Source organism: Zalophus californianus, chromosome 3 (genome assembly GCF_009762305.2).
Source record: "Zalophus californianus isolate mZalCal1 chromosome 3, mZalCal1.pri.v2, whole genome shotgun sequence".
NCBI classification, from domain to species: domain Eukaryota; kingdom Metazoa; phylum Chordata; class Mammalia; order Carnivora; family Otariidae; genus Zalophus; species Zalophus californianus.
In genome coordinates this window covers 124,524,454-124,545,620 of record NC_045597.1, presented here as the reverse complement: position 1 = coordinate 124,545,620, position 21,167 = coordinate 124,524,454, and the positions used below count along the sequence as shown (strand labels likewise).

General features: G+C 35.7%; 1 protein-coding gene across 4 annotated transcripts in view; it reads left to right on the top strand.

Moving 5' to 3' along the window:
* Window positions 1-21,167, top strand: part of LOC113919880 (lymphocyte antigen 75-like) — a 129,688-nt gene that overhangs the window by 17,006 nt on the left and 91,515 nt on the right. For 3 of the 4 annotated variants that reach the window (XR_003519148.1, XR_003519149.1, XM_027589762.1), the window contains exons 5-13: window positions 2,433-2,543; window positions 3,679-3,822; window positions 6,115-6,306; window positions 7,621-7,778; window positions 9,349-9,459; window positions 10,016-10,104; window positions 10,253-10,422; window positions 11,512-11,711; window positions 13,395-13,537. Coding sequence is in view for 1 of the 4 variants with exons in the window: in XM_027589762.1 (XP_027445563.1) it covers window positions 2,433-2,543; window positions 3,679-3,822; window positions 6,115-6,306; window positions 7,621-7,778; window positions 9,349-9,459; window positions 10,016-10,104; window positions 10,253-10,422; window positions 11,512-11,711; window positions 13,395-13,537 (1,318 nt within the window). In the remaining 3 variants the exon portion in view is untranslated. The remainder of the gene's footprint in view (window positions 1-2,432; window positions 2,544-3,678; window positions 3,823-6,114; window positions 6,307-7,620; window positions 7,779-9,348; window positions 9,460-10,015; window positions 10,105-10,252; window positions 10,423-11,511; window positions 11,712-13,394; window positions 13,538-21,167) is intronic. The other variant, XR_003519150.1, reaches the window with a different exon arrangement.

The window sequence follows — 21,167 nt, the reverse complement described above, 5'->3', positions numbered from 1 at the left end:
GTTGTTTGGCTTTTCCTTATTGATCTGTTATAGTTCTTTACATATACTTATCTTTTCTTGTAGTATTACAGATATATTTCCCTAGTCTTTGGTCTTTTTACATTTGTTGCTTCTTATCATTTAAAAATATGTTAGTTTTAATTTGGTCAGTCAATCTTTTCCTTAATGTTTTGTGCTTATTTATATTACTTAGCAAATTCTTTCTTAGCCCTAATATGATAAACATATCCTCTCATTTTTCTTCCAAAAGTTTATAATTTTGCTTTTCATATTTATATCCATAATCCATCTGGAATAAAATTTCTAGAAGTGGGAATCTAATTTATCTTTCTCTGCATGGATGTCCGCTGACCAAGTACTATTTATTTCACATTTTTCCCTCAGATTTATTATGCCACCTCTCATAAATATAAACTCCCCTATTACATGTGGGTTATTTCTAGGCTCTCCATCCTATTCCTTTGGTCTGCTTGTCTGTCTGTGTGTCTATTCCACACTGTTTTAATTATGCCAGCTGCATTGTATATATGGATGAGCAAGTCCTCTCATATTTTCTCTTGAATTGCATTGGCTTTTTTTTTAATCACTTAATCTTTTCTATGAATTTAAGGATCACCTTATTAATCTCAATGAAAAACTTTATTGGGACTTTGGAATTGCATTGAATTATAGATTAATTAAAGAGGTACTGCATCACTACATTATTAAGTCTTCTCATCCATGAAAATGGTATGCCTTTCTACTTATTTGTGACATCTTTTATGAATTCAGTAAAATTGTATATCTTTTTTGGGGGATTAATTCTTTTTTTTATTATGTTATATTAATCACCATACATTACATCATTAGTTTTTGATGTAGTGTTCCATGATTTATTGTTTGCGTATAACACCCAGTGCTCCATTCCGTACGTGCCCTCTTTAATACCCATCACCAGGCTAACCCATCCCCCCACCCTCCCTAGAACCCTCCGTTTGTTTCTCAGAGTCCATAGTCTCTCATGGTTCATCTCCCCCTCCAATTCTCCCCCTTCATTTCTCCCTTCCTACTATCTTCTTCTTTTTTAACATATAATGTATTATTTGTTTCAGAGGTACAGGTCTGTGATTCAACAGTCTTGCACACTTCACAGCGCTCACCATAGCACATACCCTCCCCAATGTCTATCACCCAGCCACCCCATCCCTCCCATGCCCCACCACTCCAGCAACCCTCAGTTTGTTTCCTGAGATTAAGAATTCCTCAAAGCAGTGAGATCATATGATACATGTGTTTCTCTGACTGACTTATTTCACTTAGCACAATACCCTCCAGTTCCATCCATGTCGTTGCAAATGGCAAGATTTCATTCCTTTTGATGGCTGCATAATATTCCATTGTATATATAGACCACATTTTCTTTATCCATTCATCTGTTGATGGACATCTTGGCTTCCATAGTTTGGCTTTTGTGGACATTGCTGCTATAAACATTGGGGTGCACGTACCCCTTCGGATCACTACATTCCTATCTTTTTCCATCAGAGTATTGCACATTTTTTAATAGAAACTTTATAAACAGAAAGTTTTTATTTTATTTTTTAAAAGTTAAGAAACCCTGGGCACCTGGGTGGCTCAGTTGGTTGAGTGATCAACTCTTGATTTTGACTCAGGTCATGATCTTAGGGTTGTGGGCTCGAGCCCCACATCAGGCTCCACCCTCCTTCTACCCCTCCCCCCACTCTTGCTTTCTCTCTCTAAAATAAATAAATAAATCTTGTTTAAAAATCAAGAAACTCAAGTTATTGAGTCTCTGATGATTTGACAATGATGTTTCAGACTGAGGACTAAATGCTTTTCAGACATTATCTTATTTAATATCATATAACAACGCTATGAGGTATAGGTATTTTTATTATGCTCACTTGGCAGATGAGGAATGTAAGGATCAGAGAGGAAATGTAACTTGTTCAAGGTCACCCATAAGTAATTAGCAGAGCCAAAATTTGAACATAATCAGTCTGACTTGAAAACAAGTTTACCCTGCATGTATGTGCATTTACTTTTTATAAGACTAGTAAGTTCTTTAAAGGAAGAGGTGGGTCTCATGGGTTGTTTTTTTCCCTTTTGCACAAAACTCTAAGCATTTTTTCTATATATAAAACAAATACCTATTGACTAATTCAGATAAATCCTATCACACTGTTTTATAATAAGTATAAATATTTGGTAAATTCAAACTATGAGTAAAACCCTAGTATCTCCAGATAAATTAAATAATTTAATCATCATTACAGTCTCATAAGACAAGTATTTTTATGAAACTGGATAGATTCCTGACTTACAATCAATCAAGGCCTTCAGATATTTTTGCTATTAGTAGAAACTTAAGTCTGACTTAGATAATAATTTAGGTAATTTTGTCACTTGTTAAAATTATATGATTCTTACAGAAAAAGAAGGCATTCCAAGAATTTTCTGGATTGGCTTAAATCAGCTATACTCTGCTAGAGGCTGGGAATGGTCAGACCACAAGCCATTAAACTTTCTCAACTGGGACCCAGGTAACTGCTCCCTCCTCCACCTACTAGGCACAGAGCAAAAACTTCAAAAAAGTAAATAAACAAAAGCATCCCACTCACTGACAGCTTATAAAAATTTCAAATCTTGACAACTGTTGTTATGGTTACTTCTCCAAAGAATTTTTTCCCCTAATTCCTTCTTTACTGTGATACCATTATAGCCAAGTTGAACCATATCATGGATAACTGAGCATTTGTCTCTAACATTTACAGCAACCCTACATTTTTAAGTAACAGCAGAATAAACCCCATCACATGGCCTAGAAGCTGTTCTGTGTCCCTCAGGCGACTTGATGTGTCTATGACTAACCTGTGTTGTTTCATCTGCAGCTCAAATCCGTACAGAAATATGTTCTCATTTTAAAACTCTTGGGGTCTCGTACAGTAGTGCTCAAGTACTAACAACATAATGGCTGTATTTTATTACACAGATGAGTACCTTAAAGAAAATTTTATAGTGAATAAAACAAACAAAATCCTACTTAGCCAAAAGATTTTTCTCCCCAAAAGAAGTTTAGATACCTTTTTAAAAAAAAATAAAATCTTGGGCTTCTGACAAATGTAGAACCTAAAAGTTAACACTAGCTTCAGTATGAAAGTATCCTGTACACATAAAAGAAAAATGGGTTAAGTGCAATAAAATACCAATAGGTCATTTTAGTTTAATGAAACTTTATTATTAGTGACTAAATTCTCTATTATCTCAGTAAATAAAATCTTTAAAGATAATTTAACTTTTAATTCAAGGTCTTAAGGGCATTACAGAATCATAAATTAGAATATTTATTGTATAGAGTAGAAGAATAAGAGCTACTGTCTGCAGAGTATGATATGGAAATTGATTGGGGGCAGAGGTTTGTTTTTGATTTTTGGTTTTGTTTTTTAAGTTACCTATACTGTGTCATAGTATTTGGCCCTGGATCCTGTATTTTAGAAGGAAGACATATTTAAGCACATGGGTGTCCATTGAAGCTTATACCTCTCAATTTAGTAGAAGGTTTAACTATTTTATGAGTTTCAATAAAAGCAGAAAATTAGGAATACAAATTATTTTTTCTAACCACCACTCTGAGCCTAACCTTCTCTTTCTAATTCTTTGAAAATTCTACTGTTTAAGATATGCCTACTGCACCTATGATAATAGGCGGATCCAGCTGTGCAAGAATGGATGCCATGTCTGGTCTATGGCACAGTTTTTCCTGTGAAGCTCAATTGCCCTATGTCTGCAAGAAACCATTAAATAACACAGTGGAGTTAACAGGTATCTTTTTCATTTCCTTGTGCAAGTAGGTCTTCAAATTATAGTTTTGTGAAGTCAAGTAAATCCATTTCAGATATCTAATTCTACCTTTCCTTCACCTGTTACTGCCAATGCCAAAAACTACTTCATTTAGACCCTGTGGTTGGATATTATTAACTTTATATGTGTAAAGCTTTGGTTTGGTGTATATATATATATATATATATATATATATATATATATATATATATATATATATATATGAAGGCAGAGGTATTCTAGGTAAGAAATACATTTCTGTTCACAGGTGGCTCTTTTTTCTTTGGAACAGTGGTGCTCAGAGTATGGTTCCTAGACCAAGAGTATCAGTATCACCTGTACCTGTTTGAAATACAAATTCTTAGGACCCACCCCAGACTTACTGAATCAAAAGTTCTGCGGGCCCCAAAAATCTGTGTTTTAAGAAGCCTTCCTGGAGATGTTGATGCACACTCAGGTTTTATGTATGACCTGCCCCTGTAAGAAGTAGAAAAGAAATGGATGGGGGAACTCTTCTAGGGTTTCCAATTCCTGCCCCACGATGCCCACCTCTGCTGTGTCCTTCTTTGCCAGGCTGCTTCTTTAGGTTGTTGTGTTGATAAATCAGGTAGAAAAGGGGAGGTGCAGAAGGACAAAATGTGTACAAGGAGGGTTTTGTTTTGTTTTTCAAGGGATTTCAGGGATAAGAGAAACATGGAACAGTTGAAGTTTCTGAGGTGCAGAGAAACTTCAGAAGCCTTTGAAAGAATAAGAAGAGTGTCCTTACTGTCTTGCACGAGCCCCACCACATAGCTGGTATTTGATTAAATCCTCCTGAATAAGAAAAACTATTACTCAAAACTGGGAGGGAAAAAAAGGAGGTTTTAAAATGTCTTGTTTAAAGAATGTTGGGGGAAGGGAATAAAATTTCTTATCCACATAGGAGCATAAAGCTATTTTTTAAGACTAAAAAATAAATATATAGAATAAAGATTGTCAGGAGATGTTTTATTAAAATATAGGGGGAAGATGAACATTCATCTTCCAAGTTGATTCAAACCAAATTTAGTCGACACAACAAAAAGCATAATAAAAAAGACAGCACAGATGAAAATAAACCAGGGTGACTGATGATAGATCAAATAAATATGCTGTAGTAGCAATTATTAAGTAAATCATGATGTTTCCACATGATCGAGTAATATGCATTTATTAAAATAACTGTGCCAACAGGAAAATACAAGAGCAGAGCAAAATGATATGCCTACTTATCATTTTAATCTTGTAAAAATATGTATTCACAGAGACAAAGACTAGAATAGGAAAATGTTTGTTCTAAGTTCAATTATGGGTATTTTTTCCTCTGTTCTTTTATCATAATTGTAAAATAAAATAATAATAATAATAATAGCAGCAAGTGCTCTCTCAGAAACTTAAAATTGAGTTATCTTGCAAGTGTGAGAAGCTAACTGGACCTGAATTTTATCTTTAAATGAAGAATAAACTGTCCACATTTTTAAGATGCTGTGTTTTCATACAACAGACATTCCAAACAGTTTAGAATCCATGAAGTCTGAGTAATTGACTTAATTTCTAATTCTATTAACAAAGATAGAAGTATTTTGTACGGTTTTATACCTCAGTCTTTTTCTCCAGTCTTTCTTGACCATCATCTGAGTGAGTTTTAACGTGGTCAAAACAAAGAATCACTAATTGCATGAGGACGTAAGTCTAGTAGCGGGAAGGAAAGAAGAGGTCCAGAGAGGTCCTGTGCCCTTTCCCTTGAATTGCTATCTTCTCTTTCATGTGGAGTTTATAAATGTTTTACTCTATTCCTTAAATCTCTGTCCTTTGTCCAATGGTAGGCATGAATGCACATCCCCTGCTAATCTGACCATACATGAAAGGAGGCTGGACTTCATAACCTCTCAAAGTCAGAGATTGGAGGGGAACCTAACAAATCCCCATACCAAGGAAGATTGGTCAGCAACTGGCTTACCCCACACAATTCTCCTGTCTGTTAGGACTAAGGGCAGTCCCTCCTCAAATAGTCAGAGCCTAATCATGTAGCACATTTGTATCACATTACAGTCATATCATTATCTTTACCCCTGCAGTCATTCTTATGATGCTATGTAGAATGAAGCAACACATAAATTCATGTCCCTGTGCTATTTGACATCCCATTCCCCAGTTTTCCAGAATCTTGATGATTTCAGAAGGAAGAATTTGCAATGTTATTGATTCAAAATAGATGTATCTTTACTGGAATATAAATAGCTGCTTTTCCTGCAGATATTTGGACATATTTAGATACACACTGTGATGCAGGCTGGCTGTCAAATAATGGGTTTTGCTATCTGCTGGTAAATGAAAGTGATTCCTGGGATAAGGCACATACGAAATGCAAAGCCTTGAGCGGCGATCTCATCAGCATTCATTCTTTAGCAGATGTGGAGGTGGTTGTCACAAAACTCCATAATGGGGGTAAGTTTTTAAAATATCCTATTTGATAGGTTTAAAACATTCTAAAGTACCCCTATTTTTAGACTCTTGGTGGGAATGAAAGCTTACAATTTGATCCTTACAGATCAGCACCGTCCAATAGCATTTTCTGTGATGATGGAACTGTTCTCTAATCTGTGCTGTCCAGTACAGCTGCCACCAGCCATTTGTGGCTTGTGAACACTTGCAATGTAACTGAGAAACTGATTTTTACTTTTATTTAATTTTAATTTAATTTACAAATAGCCACATGTTGGGGCGCCTGGGTGGCTCAGTCGGTTAAGTGGCTGCCTTCGGCTCAGGTCATGATCCCGGGGTCCTGGGATCGAGCCCCACATCCGGCTCCCGGCTCAGCAGAGAGCCTGCTTCTCCCTCTCCCTCTGCCTGCCGCTCTGCCTACTTGTGCTCTCTATCTCTCTGTCAAATAAATAAATAAAATCTTTAAAAACAAACAAACAAAAACAAATAGCCACATGTAGCTAATAGCTGCCAATTTGACAGTATAGCCAGTGATTGAACAATTTCCCCCTTCTCATAAGCTAAATGCTATTTAAGTTGCTCCAGATGCTTAAGTGATGATTATTTCACAGTTATTTCACTTTTGTAATTATTTAAACGCTAAAGACTGAAGAACAAAAATACACTAGACAGGCTGTATTACATCCTCCTCCTAGGATTCACTAATAGTAATAGCTAATAATAGACACCTATTCTGTGTCAGCATGGTGTTAATTGTCTCCCCTGGGAGGGCAGCATCATCATCCCAGGGTAGGGATGGACATCAATCCTATTCTAACTGGAGTATCTATGATTGTATTTGTAGAATTTCATTGCAGTTTTCCCCTGCTGTCCAAAAGGAGACTGTTCTTATGAAACCTTTCATAAACCAAAATGGCATAAAAACAAAGAAGCAAACACCATTTTGTAAAAGCAAAAATCCACCTCAGATTTCTTTCACTTAGTGAAAACAGGCAGTAAAAGTGAAGTGGCAGAAAGAGCTTTCGGATAGCAGAGGAAACCTGTATACCCCATAAAGCAAGGTTTATCTAAATCAGATAGCAGAAACACCTAACCTACAGATCACAGTGTGACTTTTCCACTGTGTACTCTGACTGCATAAGTACCCTGAAAAGCCCTTGACTTCTGGCCTGCCTAAATTTTCAATATTTTCATAGATTAATTACAAATACCATGGAGGCTCCTAAAACCCCATTATCAGAATGTAAAATCAGTAAAAATGTACATATTGAAGTATGTAATTGAGTAAAACCAAATAAAAAAATATTTTTCTTTTAGATGCCAAAGAAGAAATATGGATAGGTCTTAAGAACAAAAATGTACCAAGTTTATTTCAGTGGTCTGATGGTACTGAAGTTACTCTAACATATTGGAATAAGAATGAGCCAAATGTTCCCTACAATAAGACTCCCAACTGCGTTTCCTATTTAGGAAAGGTAGGAAACTTCCTGTGGCTTATTTATATTCTTATTGTATACCAAATAATATTAAGATGATTTTGGTTGGGATATTTGTGTTTAAGCCTGGAAAGAAAATAAAAGGTAAGAGCCCTGTAGATTGTCTTTCTGGAAGCTACTGGAAAAAAAGATGTAAATAAAACAATGACTAAGTAAGCAATCCACTTCCTGTGTGAGAGTATCTGCTTTGGTCTGAAACACATGAAGAAAATCCCGTTAGAACTCAATTCTTGTGCCAGATTGGTTCTAATAAGCTGCTTTCTCTCTGGACCATCAGGATATTTAACATATAACTACAACTTACGGGAAAAATCCCATCTTCTGAATTCATGTCCAGATTTTTATATTAATCTTACTTTGAGAAGTGAAAAAATATTTTTATTTAAAAATTAGGTCCAGGGGCGCCTGGCTGGCTTAGTCAGTGGAGCATGCAACTCTTGATCTCCAGGTTGTGAGTTCGAGCCCCACATTGGGCACAGACATTACTTAAAAATTAATTAATTAATTAAAAATTAGGTCTAATTTTTTCAGAGAACAGCTTTCTTCTGTAGAATGCTTAACTATTTATTGAACATGCTTTAGTCAAGAGTCCAAAATAGGCTGCATGTTGAGAGAAAAGACATGTGTATCTTTATATTTTGTTTGTATCACTTTCCTGGGGACTTCTAATTATTTAGGAGGCTTGTGTCCCCCAAGCTTCTAGAGAGACTTAAGTGGAAGTAATAAATGATATGTGTATTTAGGAGTGTTTCAAGAGTAAAGATGTATCTAGAAAGGTGTCATAGATGAATTTAGAAGGATGTCACATTTGGTGCTCTATTTAAAAGGATATTTAAGATGTCTTTGATAGAGGGTCAAAGATAAAAATGAGATCCCACAGGCAAGACTAAACTGATAACATACCTAGACAGCATTCCAGTGTTTGAAACTGACCTTTATCACAATTGACTTGTTGAAATTTAATTTGAAGAAAGCAGAGTGACTTAAGCAAAAGTCATGTTAAGAGAGAATTTTGAAGTCTAAGCTAAAGTAGAGTGGAAGGAACTTTTGATTCTGAGAGTAGCTGTTCTAACTACCATGATTATGTTATATATGAGGAGATTGAAATAGCATGGTTGGTTGACATGTCCGAAAGTTTTTAAGCAATGGGCAAACTTTGACCATGTCATGTGCGAGAAGACTTGAACACTGTCAACTGTGTGTAGGCTGAGTTCTTCTTTTTTCAACTTCTGTACTAAGTGTCCTTTGATGGTTTTATTGTTACTCTTCTAAGAAAATGGAATTCATCTCCATCTATGATCTTGAGGTGGTGCTGAAATTACAGACTGTGAGCCACAACCCTGCAGGACTGTCGGGTAGCATTTTCTAGGAGTATGTTCCCAGACATAGTCATTCATTTTCCCTTTCCCTCCCCTTCTTCCTCCCCTTGCCCCTTGCTCACAGTTTTGTGAGAAGAAACTGTCTTGATTTTAAAATAAGTTAGAGTTCAACTCTAAATATATGGCAAATAATTTCTCTGTGGAAAAAATTTTTTTCTATTTTTAAAAAGTTAGGTCAGTGGAAAGTCCAGTCCTGTGAAGAGAAACTTAAATATGTATGTAAGAAAAAGGGAGAACAAATGAATGATACAACATCTGACAAGATGTGTCCTCCAGATGAGGTATGTAAAGTCCCCGCGTAAGTTTTCTAAGCAATATCACACCTTCTTGGTTAAGGATGGTAGGTAAGACTGAAACAATTCAGACTTGGAAAATAGAAGAAATGGCTACCTTCTGTTCATTTACATTAGAGCAAATCAGAGGGCAGTGAATCATTACATATTGGCGTTCTTACAGAAGAAAAAACGTTATAGGAAAGAGTTACCTATTCATGATTTCTATAAAAATGTATGTGATTATAATCCTTAATGCTGATGTCTTTACTTCCCCCATTTATTTTTTTCCTCTCCAAAAATAGTTCAACCAACAACATTATAGTCTTATGAGGAGCTAGGCCCTGGAGGCAAAGAGAAATAAGACACACCTTCTGTCTGACACAGGCTCACAATCCTGTAGGAGTTAGTTATCTATGAAGTTGTATCCCACCTTCATCATGTGTATGAATTACCGGTCCATGTCCTTGATTTCTCTAAGTTTGAGATGTTACCAGTGTAGCAGAATCATGCTTAAAGGTAGGACATTAAGTCTGAACAGTGTGATATTTCTCCTCGGATTTAGGGCTGGAAAAGACATGGAGAAATCTGTTACAAGATTTACAAGGATGAGGTCCCTTTTGGAACCAACTGCAATCTGACTATAACTAGCAGGTATGACCATCAGTAAACATGTACTGATGAACTTTTAACTCTGGGTTAGCTTTACGAAATAAGACTCCTAAGAGAAAGGTGCATTTTCAATTTATATAGTAATTCAATCATTATAAAAACACCTACTAATTTAACTCTTGTTTTGTAGATTTGAGCAAGAATACCTGAATGATATGATTAAAAAGTATACTAAATCTCCAGGAAAATACTTCTGGACTGGCCTGAGAGACATAGATTCACATGGAGAGTATAGCTGGACAGGAGTTGGTGGAGTAAAGCAAGCTGTAACATTTTCCAACTGGAATTTTCTTGAGCCAGGTGAGTGCCTTACTTTTAAAGTAGGAGAATACGATGATGATTTGTGAAATGCAGTGTACCTCCCAGATATGGTCTTCACTTAGCTTTGAAATGTGAGGGAAATGATGATCTTCAGGATGAGAGTCTGTCTATGGAACCATAAATAGAAGCAGTGACTGTGTCTTCCTTATGAAATCCTTGGGAATAACCCCCCAAAAGGAGCTAAAAATACTCAGTTCTCAAACCACCCTCTAATGGCACAAAGCTGGAACCATCAATGCAAGTTTATCTTTTCCATGTAAGTCTCAGACAGAATCTAGAAGCTTCATTTTGAAGTGCTTTACACTTTCATCTCTCTGCTTTTTTCTCTTAGCTTCTTTCTCCAAAATTGAATGTGTTTATTTCTATTATTCCGAATGGGTGAGAATTAAGGAGGCAATATTGTAGGTATTATTTATCTGAAAGTTAGTTCATCTTTCTTTAACAAGCTCAAAGCATTGACCATAATTAGCCATAGAATCAGAACATTTTGAACCAGAAAGGACCTCAGAAGTCCCTTCTGATTTTAGAGTTGAGAAGACAGAATCTCAGAAAGTTGATCTACTTGACAAATGTTACCTAGTTATTGAATTACTAAAATCCAGATGCCCTGATTTCTAATCAAATGCTTTGTATAGGATTTTGACTTTCTATAAAAAAAGCTAGTATGAACCACTTAGGCTATGCTGAGCAGCTTAGTAGTTTAGGGTACAGCTCCAGATGCAGACCACCTGGGTTCTAGTTCTGGATCAACCACTTACTAACATGTGACCTTGGACAAGTCACTAATCCTCACTGTACCTTAGTATGACAATAGAATCGACTCTGGAGGTCAGTTGTAAGGACTGATTCATTTGATCCTGTTAGAATAGTACCTGGCAGGTAATAAACACTTCTCTTTATCATCATCATCATCATCATCATTATTATGAACAACACATTTCTTTCTTCCATTATCTTTTATATTCTTTCTCCAGACCTTGGCCCAAATAAAGGGCAAGGATACTAGAAAGTATTTGGACTTTAATTTTCAAATGTAATGTTTAGTTAAACTTTCTGATTCAACCCCAGCTTCTCCAGGCGGGTGTGTGGCTATGGCTACTGGAAAGTCTCTTGGAAAGTGGGAGGTGAAAGACTGCAGAAACTTCAGAGCACTCTCAGTTTGCAAGAAAATAAGTGGGCCCATTCAGCCTGAAGAAGTAGCTCCTAAGCCTGAAGACCCTTGTCCTGAAGGCTGGCATAGTTTCCCCTCAAGTCTTTCTTGTTATAAGGTAAAGTAACATTCTCATTCAGTTCCTTAATGGGGTTATCTTTCTACTATCCTAGTCCATATGCTTGTAGAAATTATGCTCCTCTCCAGGCACATATGTAACCTACCAACGTGTTTGGGGGCACCATTGAACCTTTGTCATGAGACAGCTCATCCCCAGATGAACTCATGTCCTACCCAAAAGAGCAGGACCAGAGCCAGAACTGGCTCTTTTCTAGTGTTCTTTTGTTCTGAGAAGTTAAGTAAGCTACATGCCATGCTGACACTTTGCTTGTTATTCTCATATCCCTCTACTCCTTATGTCAAATGAAGAATTCTATCATTCTTATAATTTAAAAAAAATTATTTTGGGGCCTCTATCAGTCAGCTGTTCCCCAAAGAAACCATTACATACCATCCCCAAACTCAGTGGCTATAACAACAAATATTTAGTCCCATGTTCACAGATCTCTGGGTCAAACAGGGATTGATTGTTTTAGTTTAGGCTTGAATGGTGAGCTCTGCTTTCAACTGTGGGTCAGCTATGCTGGGCTCCAGGCTATGAGTTGGGGTGTGCTGCCTTTTGATCGGGTCTCAGGCTGAAGGGTCAGTAGCTATCAGGGGCTTGTTCTTCTTATGGTCAATTGCTGGAGACTGAGAGGAAAGCCTAACCATGTAAGCACATTTCAGGCCTCTGTTCACTGTACCTCCACTAATATGCCATTGATCACAGCAAGCTACATGGCCAGGCCCCAAATCAAGGTACAGAGAAGGACACTTCACCCACCAGGAAGCCATGGCAAGAATGTACAGTTATATCACAGGGAACTGAAGAATTGGGATCAGTAATTCAATCTACCATTGTATCATCTCCTCCTCTTCCTTTTTTGGGAAAAAAATTAATCCTCACAAACCAAAGAAAGAGGCTGAAGTGGCAAGTTTTGTTTTGCCACCCTCTGTCAATGTTAGCACACCGGTGCAATCTGCCTTTTGCTTCATCTTCATCAGAAAGTAGGCCTGTGCTTATACAGGTCTTAGTGTATTATGTTCATAATTATGTTGTTTCTCTGCAGAAGTCTACTCCCAAAGTATTCATATGTATCCTTTATAGCCTCACCTGCTGGTCCTAGGAATGTGGGAGAATATGTATGGTGTCTTGTTGGAGCAGTTCCCCATCCTAGCTGAGGAAGGGCATCCATCTGACAGCAGTAGCTGGCCCCTGTGCTGGCCTTTTAGTTGACACTTTCAGCAGGTCCTGTTGTGTCACAGTATATGTTTTTTCACCTGTTTTTATTACAGGTAAAAATAAAAACATTTTCATGTTATTAATACACGTATGAGAATCCATTTCAGAAGCCTACACATTTGAATTTAAGAAACAGAATAAAAGAACAAAGAAAAAAAAGAGAAACCAAAAACAGACTCTTAACTATAGAAAACAAACTGAGGGGAAGTAGGTGGAGAGATGGGTGAAATAGGTGATGGGGATTAACGAGTACACTTATGATGAGCACTGAGTAAGGTATTGAATTATTGAATCACTCTATTGTACACCTGAAACTAATATAACATTGTATGTTAATTATATTTGAATTAAAATAAGAAACTTAATTTCCAAACCTACACATTTGACCATAATAAACTTTGAAATTATGAATACTTTATGATTATGCCAGAAAAGAGATTAACATTGTGTCTTGTTAAGCTGTTTCATATAGAAAGAATTGTAAGAAAAAGGAACTGGGAAGAAGCTGAGAGATTCTGCCAAGCTCTTGGAGGACACCTTCCTAGCTTCACTCATATGGATGAAATAAAGGAATTTCTTCACTTTTTAATGGATCAGTTCAGGTAATACTTTTAGAATGAGATCTTCTATGCTAAATTTAATGTCCTCCAGGTATTCAGAATTGACATGTTTTATTTTCTAAAAGGGTCATTCAGTGCTAAGCAGTCATTCAACATCAAACATTTTTTATGTGCAAGACACTATAAATAATTCAAAGATGAGGGAGATAGAATCCCCATCCTTTATGTAGCATGATAAAGTCCAACAATGGGGATAAGAAAAATATGGTGAAAATCTAGAACAAAGGTAAGGAGGGACCATGGAATTTTAAAGATGGATGAAATGCTTTGGGGAGTTATAATTGGGAAAAATGTTATGAAGAAGAATAGTTCTTAGAAAGTAAGGTAGTATTTTGAAAGGTAAGACCAGGAGAAGGAGCCCGAGAAAACAAAACATTAGCAAAGGTACTGAGACCAGAGTGTACAGATATGGTCAGGGAGAAATGAGTCATACCACTTAGCTAGAAAATGAGATTTGGATATGAAATTGGAACATCCTTCTTTGCCAGGGAAAGAGTTTGATCTTAAGTCAATAAGCAAAAAACGAACAACAACAAAGATGTTTATATGTGTGTGTATGTGTGTATATATAAAGAAAGAGAGAAAGAGAGAGAGGGAGAAAGAGAGAGATGGTAGGTAGATGCAGGGCAAGTAATTAGAAGGCTATTACAGCCCTTTGGTGGAAAACTACTTTGAGAATGGGTAGGAAGAATGTGAATATAGGGAAGTACTCAGAGATGCTACAAAGACAGAATCAATAAGGCATTGTGATTTTGATCTTATGGTGGAAGGATTCCTGGATGATTTTCCTGATGTTCTTAGGGACAATGTGGAGGAATATGGACCAGGTGATGCTGTCATAGGAGCAAAATTTCTCTGAAGCTTTGGGAGCAAACATGAGTATGAGGGCCTTCAACTTCACAAATTTATTTTTTTTCCTTCCCTCATTTTTATGAACTGAAAAGAAGACCCAAATCTGTAAATCAAGGATTCAGGGTATACCAGGCAAAATTATGGAAAAGAAATTACCGTTTAGACATATCCTTGTGAATACCTTCCATCATTTTGACTCAAACAAAAGCCTGAAAGAATAATGGCAAAAAAAAAATAAACAAAACAGGTAACAAAACACAAAACCCAGGTAGCTTCTTCTCTACATTAAATGTAAGAAGGCATTTAAAAACTGACATCTAAAGAGTTTTGAGGTGGGGGCGCCCAGGTGGCTCAGTCCGTTAAGCAGTTAAGCGTCTGCCTTCAGCTCAGGTCATGATCCCAAGGTCCTGGGATCAAGCCCTGCATCCAGCTTGGGAGGCCTGCTTCTCCCTCTCCCACTCCCCCTGCTTGTGTGCTCGCTCTCTCTCTCCCTCTCTCTCTCTGAATCTTTTTTAAAAAATAGAGTTTTGAGGTGGAAAATGTTTGCAGTATATTAATTTTAGTTCTCAATTACATTGCTTTTTGTTTGTGAAGATTATTATTGATATAACCCTGTAGCTTCCTTCTTGAAAAAAATTCAAAGACACATTCCAGCTGAGAGATGAATTAAAAATCAGGAACACATGAATAGGTAGTTTATTTTAAAAGAATTAGGAGGAAGAATATATAATGTAAAAACATCCCCAGGATAAATAATGCAATATGTATATGTAATAATAAAAATAGAAAGAAATTATCCTAAATCCTGAAAGAGAAACATGAGAATATTTTAATAAGACCAGGTGTTTAACTCTGTTTATAAATAAAAACTGGGATATAAAGAGATAAAATGGGTGTAAAAAATGAAAGTATAATAAATTCCTCATTTACCTAAAAGTCATATTTAGAAACACAAATTATATACATATTTTAAAACAGAGTGTGTTTATTTACTGAATATACAATGGGTGAAATAAAGGTTTATATAGTAAATTATAAAGAAATGAAATAACAAAGCATGAAATCCAATATAAAGCAAGATGGCAGAAGACCAGATTTATCTCTTACCAGTTATGTTTAAGTATAAGTCTGCAAATTTCTTCAATAATGAAATTCAGCTATATGCTGTTGAAAAATACCTCAAACGAATCTTACCAATTAGTACCTATCCAGCCCAAAGAGTATGATGTTATTTTCCTAGAAGGAAGAAACTACAAAGTGTTTCAAAGTTGAGAAATTTTGATAAAAATCCGTATTTTTAACACTTGTTTAAAAATTAAAACAACAGGACACATTTTCATATTGTAGCAATAATTGGTTAGTCCTGAGTAGCCAGTGGCTTACCAAGATAGGGCATCACTCTACTGTTTGTGGTGGTCTCTAATTTATTACTCCTTGATCCACTTCACTTAGTTATGTTCTTGTCCCATATTAACCTAAATAGCATTGAGTTAATAATCACAAACTTAATACAGTAACTAAAATGGGAAAATTAAAAAATGAGCAAAATTATATTGTGCAAATGTGAACAAAAAACTGGAGTCACAGTATTATTAGATAAAATACAACTGAAGTAAAAATGCACCAAATGGGGAAATGAGATCTATTTCATATTGAATAAAGGTACAATCTACAATGACATTATAATAGGCAAGAACCATTACACATTTAAAAATATTGGCATCAAAATATATGAAGCAAAAAAATTACTTATATTAGTGAAATTCTCCAATAAATAACAATAATAGGAGACTTTAACACTTGTCTGATTCATCAAGTAAGAAAGACAAAAGGAAATAATATACAAATAGTATAATTAAGATTGATTTAACAATATCCTCTTTGTTCATATATTACAAAGTCTATATATATTTTCTCTTCAGGCTCTTTGCCTGTATCACTTATGATAATTGATCTATTAGACTAAAAAGAAAATCTAAAATTCCAAAGTGGCGAAATTATACAGGTACATAAGAAGTGAAGTCAAGCCATATCCACTTATAAATTCAATGTTTTTAAGTAACTTTTTTGGCAAATAAATGAAAACTGTATAGATGATGAAAACAACACTCATTCTGAACTTCATGGGATACAGCCAAAGCTATAGTTGGAGGTCCATTAATAACTTTAAGAGCTTTAATTATTAAACAAAAATAATGAAAATAAGCATTCACCTAAAAGTAAAATAAATTTCAACATCGATACAAGGAAACCATAAGAAAGAACATAATAAAGATTTTGTATAAGGATAAAGATACTTAAAATGAAGACTTAGTAAGGGATTATAAAACCCATTTCATGGAGAAATTTTTTAATTGGTAAGAATACTATGCATAATTCTATGCTGTTACAAATGAAGTTGTTAAAATGAACAATTTCTAGAGAAATACAAATTACTATACAATTGATATATTAAGTAGAAACCAAGTAATTTAATAGCCATGAAAGAAATGGAAAAAGTTGACAAAGAATTTCTTCTAAGAAAGAGATAGAAAGCATAATATATGGTTATATGTGTGAATTTCTTTACATTTTATTTTATTTTTTAAAAAATTTTACTTATTCAACAGAGAGACACAGCGAGAGAGGGGACACAAGCAGGGAGAGTGGGAGAGGGAGAAGCAGGCTTCCCGCGGAGCAGGGAGCCCGATGTGGGGCTCGATCCCAGGACCCTGGGATCATGACCTGAGCCGAAGGCAGACGCTTAACGACTGAACCACCCAGGCGCCCCAATTTCTTCACATTTTAAAGAAGTGATCATTACCTTGTATTTCAGTAGTACAAGCAAGGGCTTGTATTCCATTACATAGAAACTGATAGAGACATCTGGTTTATTTCGCAAACTAGTTTAATTCTGATATCAAACCCTATCAACAAGAGCACAAAGAATTACAGACCAACCTCATGACTAGACTTGAAAAAGTAAATACTGATAAGTGATAGAATAACAAGCACTGATATAATGCTTATTATGTACCAGATAATGTCCTAAATGTTTTCTATCAGCTCATTTAATCCTTACAACAACCTATGAGGTACGTACTATTACAATGACCATTTTATCTAAATGAGAAAACAGATACAGAAAAGTAAAACAACTTGCCCATGGTTATATAAATAAATAAGTAAAGGATCCAATATTTGAACCCTAATTAGAGCCCACTTCCTGCACCCCCTACATTATAGTACATCAAAATAACATACCTTGACTGTGTAGGATTTCTTCCAAGAATACAAGGTTGGGTTAGTGCTAGGAACTCTGTATATCAGGTCAAGTATCATATGAACATTTTACTGGGTGCTGAAAATACATCTGGTAAAATTCACTATTCATTCCTGAGTTTAATATATAAATATATCATAAAGTTAACATAATTAACATACAAATTCTTGGTAAAGTAAGAATAGGAGGATGGGGGCGCCTGGGTGATTCAGTCAATTAAGTGTCTGCCTTCAGCTCAGGCCATGATCCCAGGATCCTTGATCCCTGGTCATGATCAGGCTTCTTGCTCAGCAGGGAGCCTGCTTCTCCCTATGCCACAACCCCCTACTCCTTGCTCAGCAGGGAGCCTGCTTCTCCCTCTGCCACAACCCCCTCTCTTGAGTGCTCTCTCTCTCAAATAAAGAAATAAATAAAATCTTAAAAAAAAAGAATAGAAAGATAGTTCAACCAATAGCCATATCACATCTAATGAGTAAACATTAAATGCACTTCTGTAAAAGTCAGAAAAAGGTAAAGATCCCTATTATCATCACTATTGTTGATCTTTGTTTGGAATTTATACCCTGTGCATTAAGATTTTAAAAAAAAAAATCATAGCATGCAAATGTTTACAATATATTAAGTGGGAGGAAAAGCAAATTATGGAAGAATAAAAAAATATACTATGTACATTTAAAAGTAAATTACAAAAATACATCAAAGAAAGATAATCATTATTACCTCTGGAAGATAAGATTTTGAGTGATTTTTGAAATGTTTGAACATTTTGCCACATTTTCCAGATTTATATTCATGTACCTACTATTGTGTTTTTCCCATTAAGAAAGGGAAGTTTCACTACAATGTGCTGGAAACCTGATGCAAAATATAGTCCATGTGTTCCATAAATATTCATTTATTAACAACTATTATAGAAGTTCAGACATTCTGGACTTCATTTTCTAGCACTAGAAATTATTATACAAGATTTCATTGCACAGTAACCTGAGCTAATTTGGATATTCAAACTCTTAATTTCCTTTTGAGGTTAGTGTTTCTTAGCTACTCCCCACAACTCTGAGAGTAGATTATAATGAGTGCAAAACTCAGACCAAATCTTTCCACATATACAAACATTCATTAAGCATTCACTGAAGCAGACGCAGAACTTATTTCATACAATCTGTTTCATAAGCTTCCGACATCCCAGCAGTCTGTCTGTCCTGGGTGTTCCAGCCACCATCTTGCAAGGAAGATGCATTTGAGGTAGATTTGGCAATATTCCTGAGGCGGGATTGTGTTCCCATTGTAGTTAGCACCAGGCAGTTCCGATCACCTGACCCAATGACGAGACATGGGATAATTTAGAGATCAAGCCCCAGATCCATTTCTAATGGTACTGGCTACCAGCCTCCCTGGAAAGAAATAACCTTTCATGAAGGGTGAGAGTGTCTCTAAATATTTTAGCTATACCCCATATCTTAAATAATTTCAATTTCACCACTGAGAGCCCACTTCTAACCTCAGGCTGATTAACAAGCTTCTAATTTTGCTGATATACACCTATTTCTGATATTCTCTCTGCTAATAACCAAAACCTCAGGTGTGGCTTTGGATAACAGACATCCTTGTGGTGGCTGCCTCTGGAACATCTAAAACCCTGCCGATCCTTGCTGAAGTGAGGGTTTTGAGCAAGGCAACTTACTGGCCCCTAGATCTCAAGCTTGACACATACAGTATCATACTGTCTAGGCCAAAGTATTTTTAAGTAAAATACTGACATAAACAAAGTGGATTTCAACTAATACCAAGCAAGAGGTTAGAAACCTTTAACTGGAACAGGAAGCCATAGATAAGTACTAAGCAATGAGGTTGTAGATATTTGTGGGAATCAACTGATGGAAAATGGAATATCATATGTGATATAAATGATAATTAAGAGCTTCTATATACAGAAGAGACTACACTATAAAAATAACACTGGAGTGTGAGAGGTAATTAAGGAATTTTTCTTGATTTGCTTCTTTGTTTCTAATCACACTTGCTGAGTTTCCTTTCAATTAAAAAATTAATACAAGTTCATTATGTAAGATTTGGGGAATAAAAAAGTGATAATGAGAAAAATGAAAGTCACCTCAAGTCCTAGCTCTGTTATAAACATAGTTAGCATTTAATGTAAATCCTTTCCATTTTCTTCCATTCCCATGCATATAGTTTTATTTTCCAAAGAATGTACAGCAGTGTTTAATTTTTTTTCTGATCACAAAAGTAATATATATTTAATTCAGAAAACAGAAGAGCACAAAGAAAAAACAAATCACCATAATCTTTCATTCATAAGCACCATATTTTAGTACACTTAACCCAGCAGCTGATATGTGCCATATTAAGCAGCCTGTGTTGTCTGCTTACTATGTGCTCCATTAATAATGAGACCATTTGCCCACGCTTTACTTAGAAAGACAACATATTCTAAAACCAACATTGTAACCATGGCTTGAAGGGAAGGAAGGAGACAAACCCATTTATATCAGGAAATGATTCTAAAGCTTAACTCCTTGAAGGCCTTACCTTTTTATTGCAGGAATTGACCTTTCTCAGAAGTCCATTGCCCAAATTGTGTATTGCATGCCAAGGAATTAAGTCAGATTACTGCTATACTTCTCTCAATCTAAGTTCCACATCTCTATTTGTATTTCAATGAAAAGGATTCATGGTGTACCAAGTCATTAAGGCTCTAAGATCTTTGCATCTCTTAATGGCAGCCCACCAGGGAAAGCCACTGTAGAACAAAAATAGTTCTAGGATTAAAGGAGAAAGCCTCGTTTGCCATGCTGTTGCTATGTGTACTACCTCCTGTGATGTGGCATGAATGGATTTAGACATAAATCTAAGGCTTTGCAGACTAAGCGCCCTCATCAAATAGTATTTATTGGGGTTTATAGCTGAGATACTGTTTTCCTTAGAAACCAGATGCACTGGGAAATTTGACTGAGAGCAGGAATTTTAACACAGATACACATATTAACCTTTCGTGCAGTGTCTTCTTAACCTAATACCCTATAACCATATATTTAGTGCTTGTTGTAGAAAAATTTATAAAGAGTGAGAAATTTGCCATTTGATTTAATTCTCCAGTTATGATCCATTTTTCCCCTCCCTCAAATTTTCTAAATCCACATTAGAGGTATGCAGTGATTAATGTGATTTTTCAATTTCTTCTTCTCTTTATCTGCCTATGGATAAACCAGGTCAAATCAGGAATAAGTTAGAATTGAGGAAATATTTTCCACCTCTTACCACACACAGAAAAAAAACACAAGAGCTACTATTCTCTATATTTATAACACACTAATGAATCTCTTGAATTAGAAGCTAAGAACTCTAAGTGTCTGGGTTGAAATGAAGTTCAATCTCAGAAAGTAGTAAAGATTAAAAAATTTGGGACTATGCAGCAAATTGTGTTTTCTGGGAAACTATTTTCTGAGGCAGAAGTGAGCTTGAGAGCAGAGGTTTCTA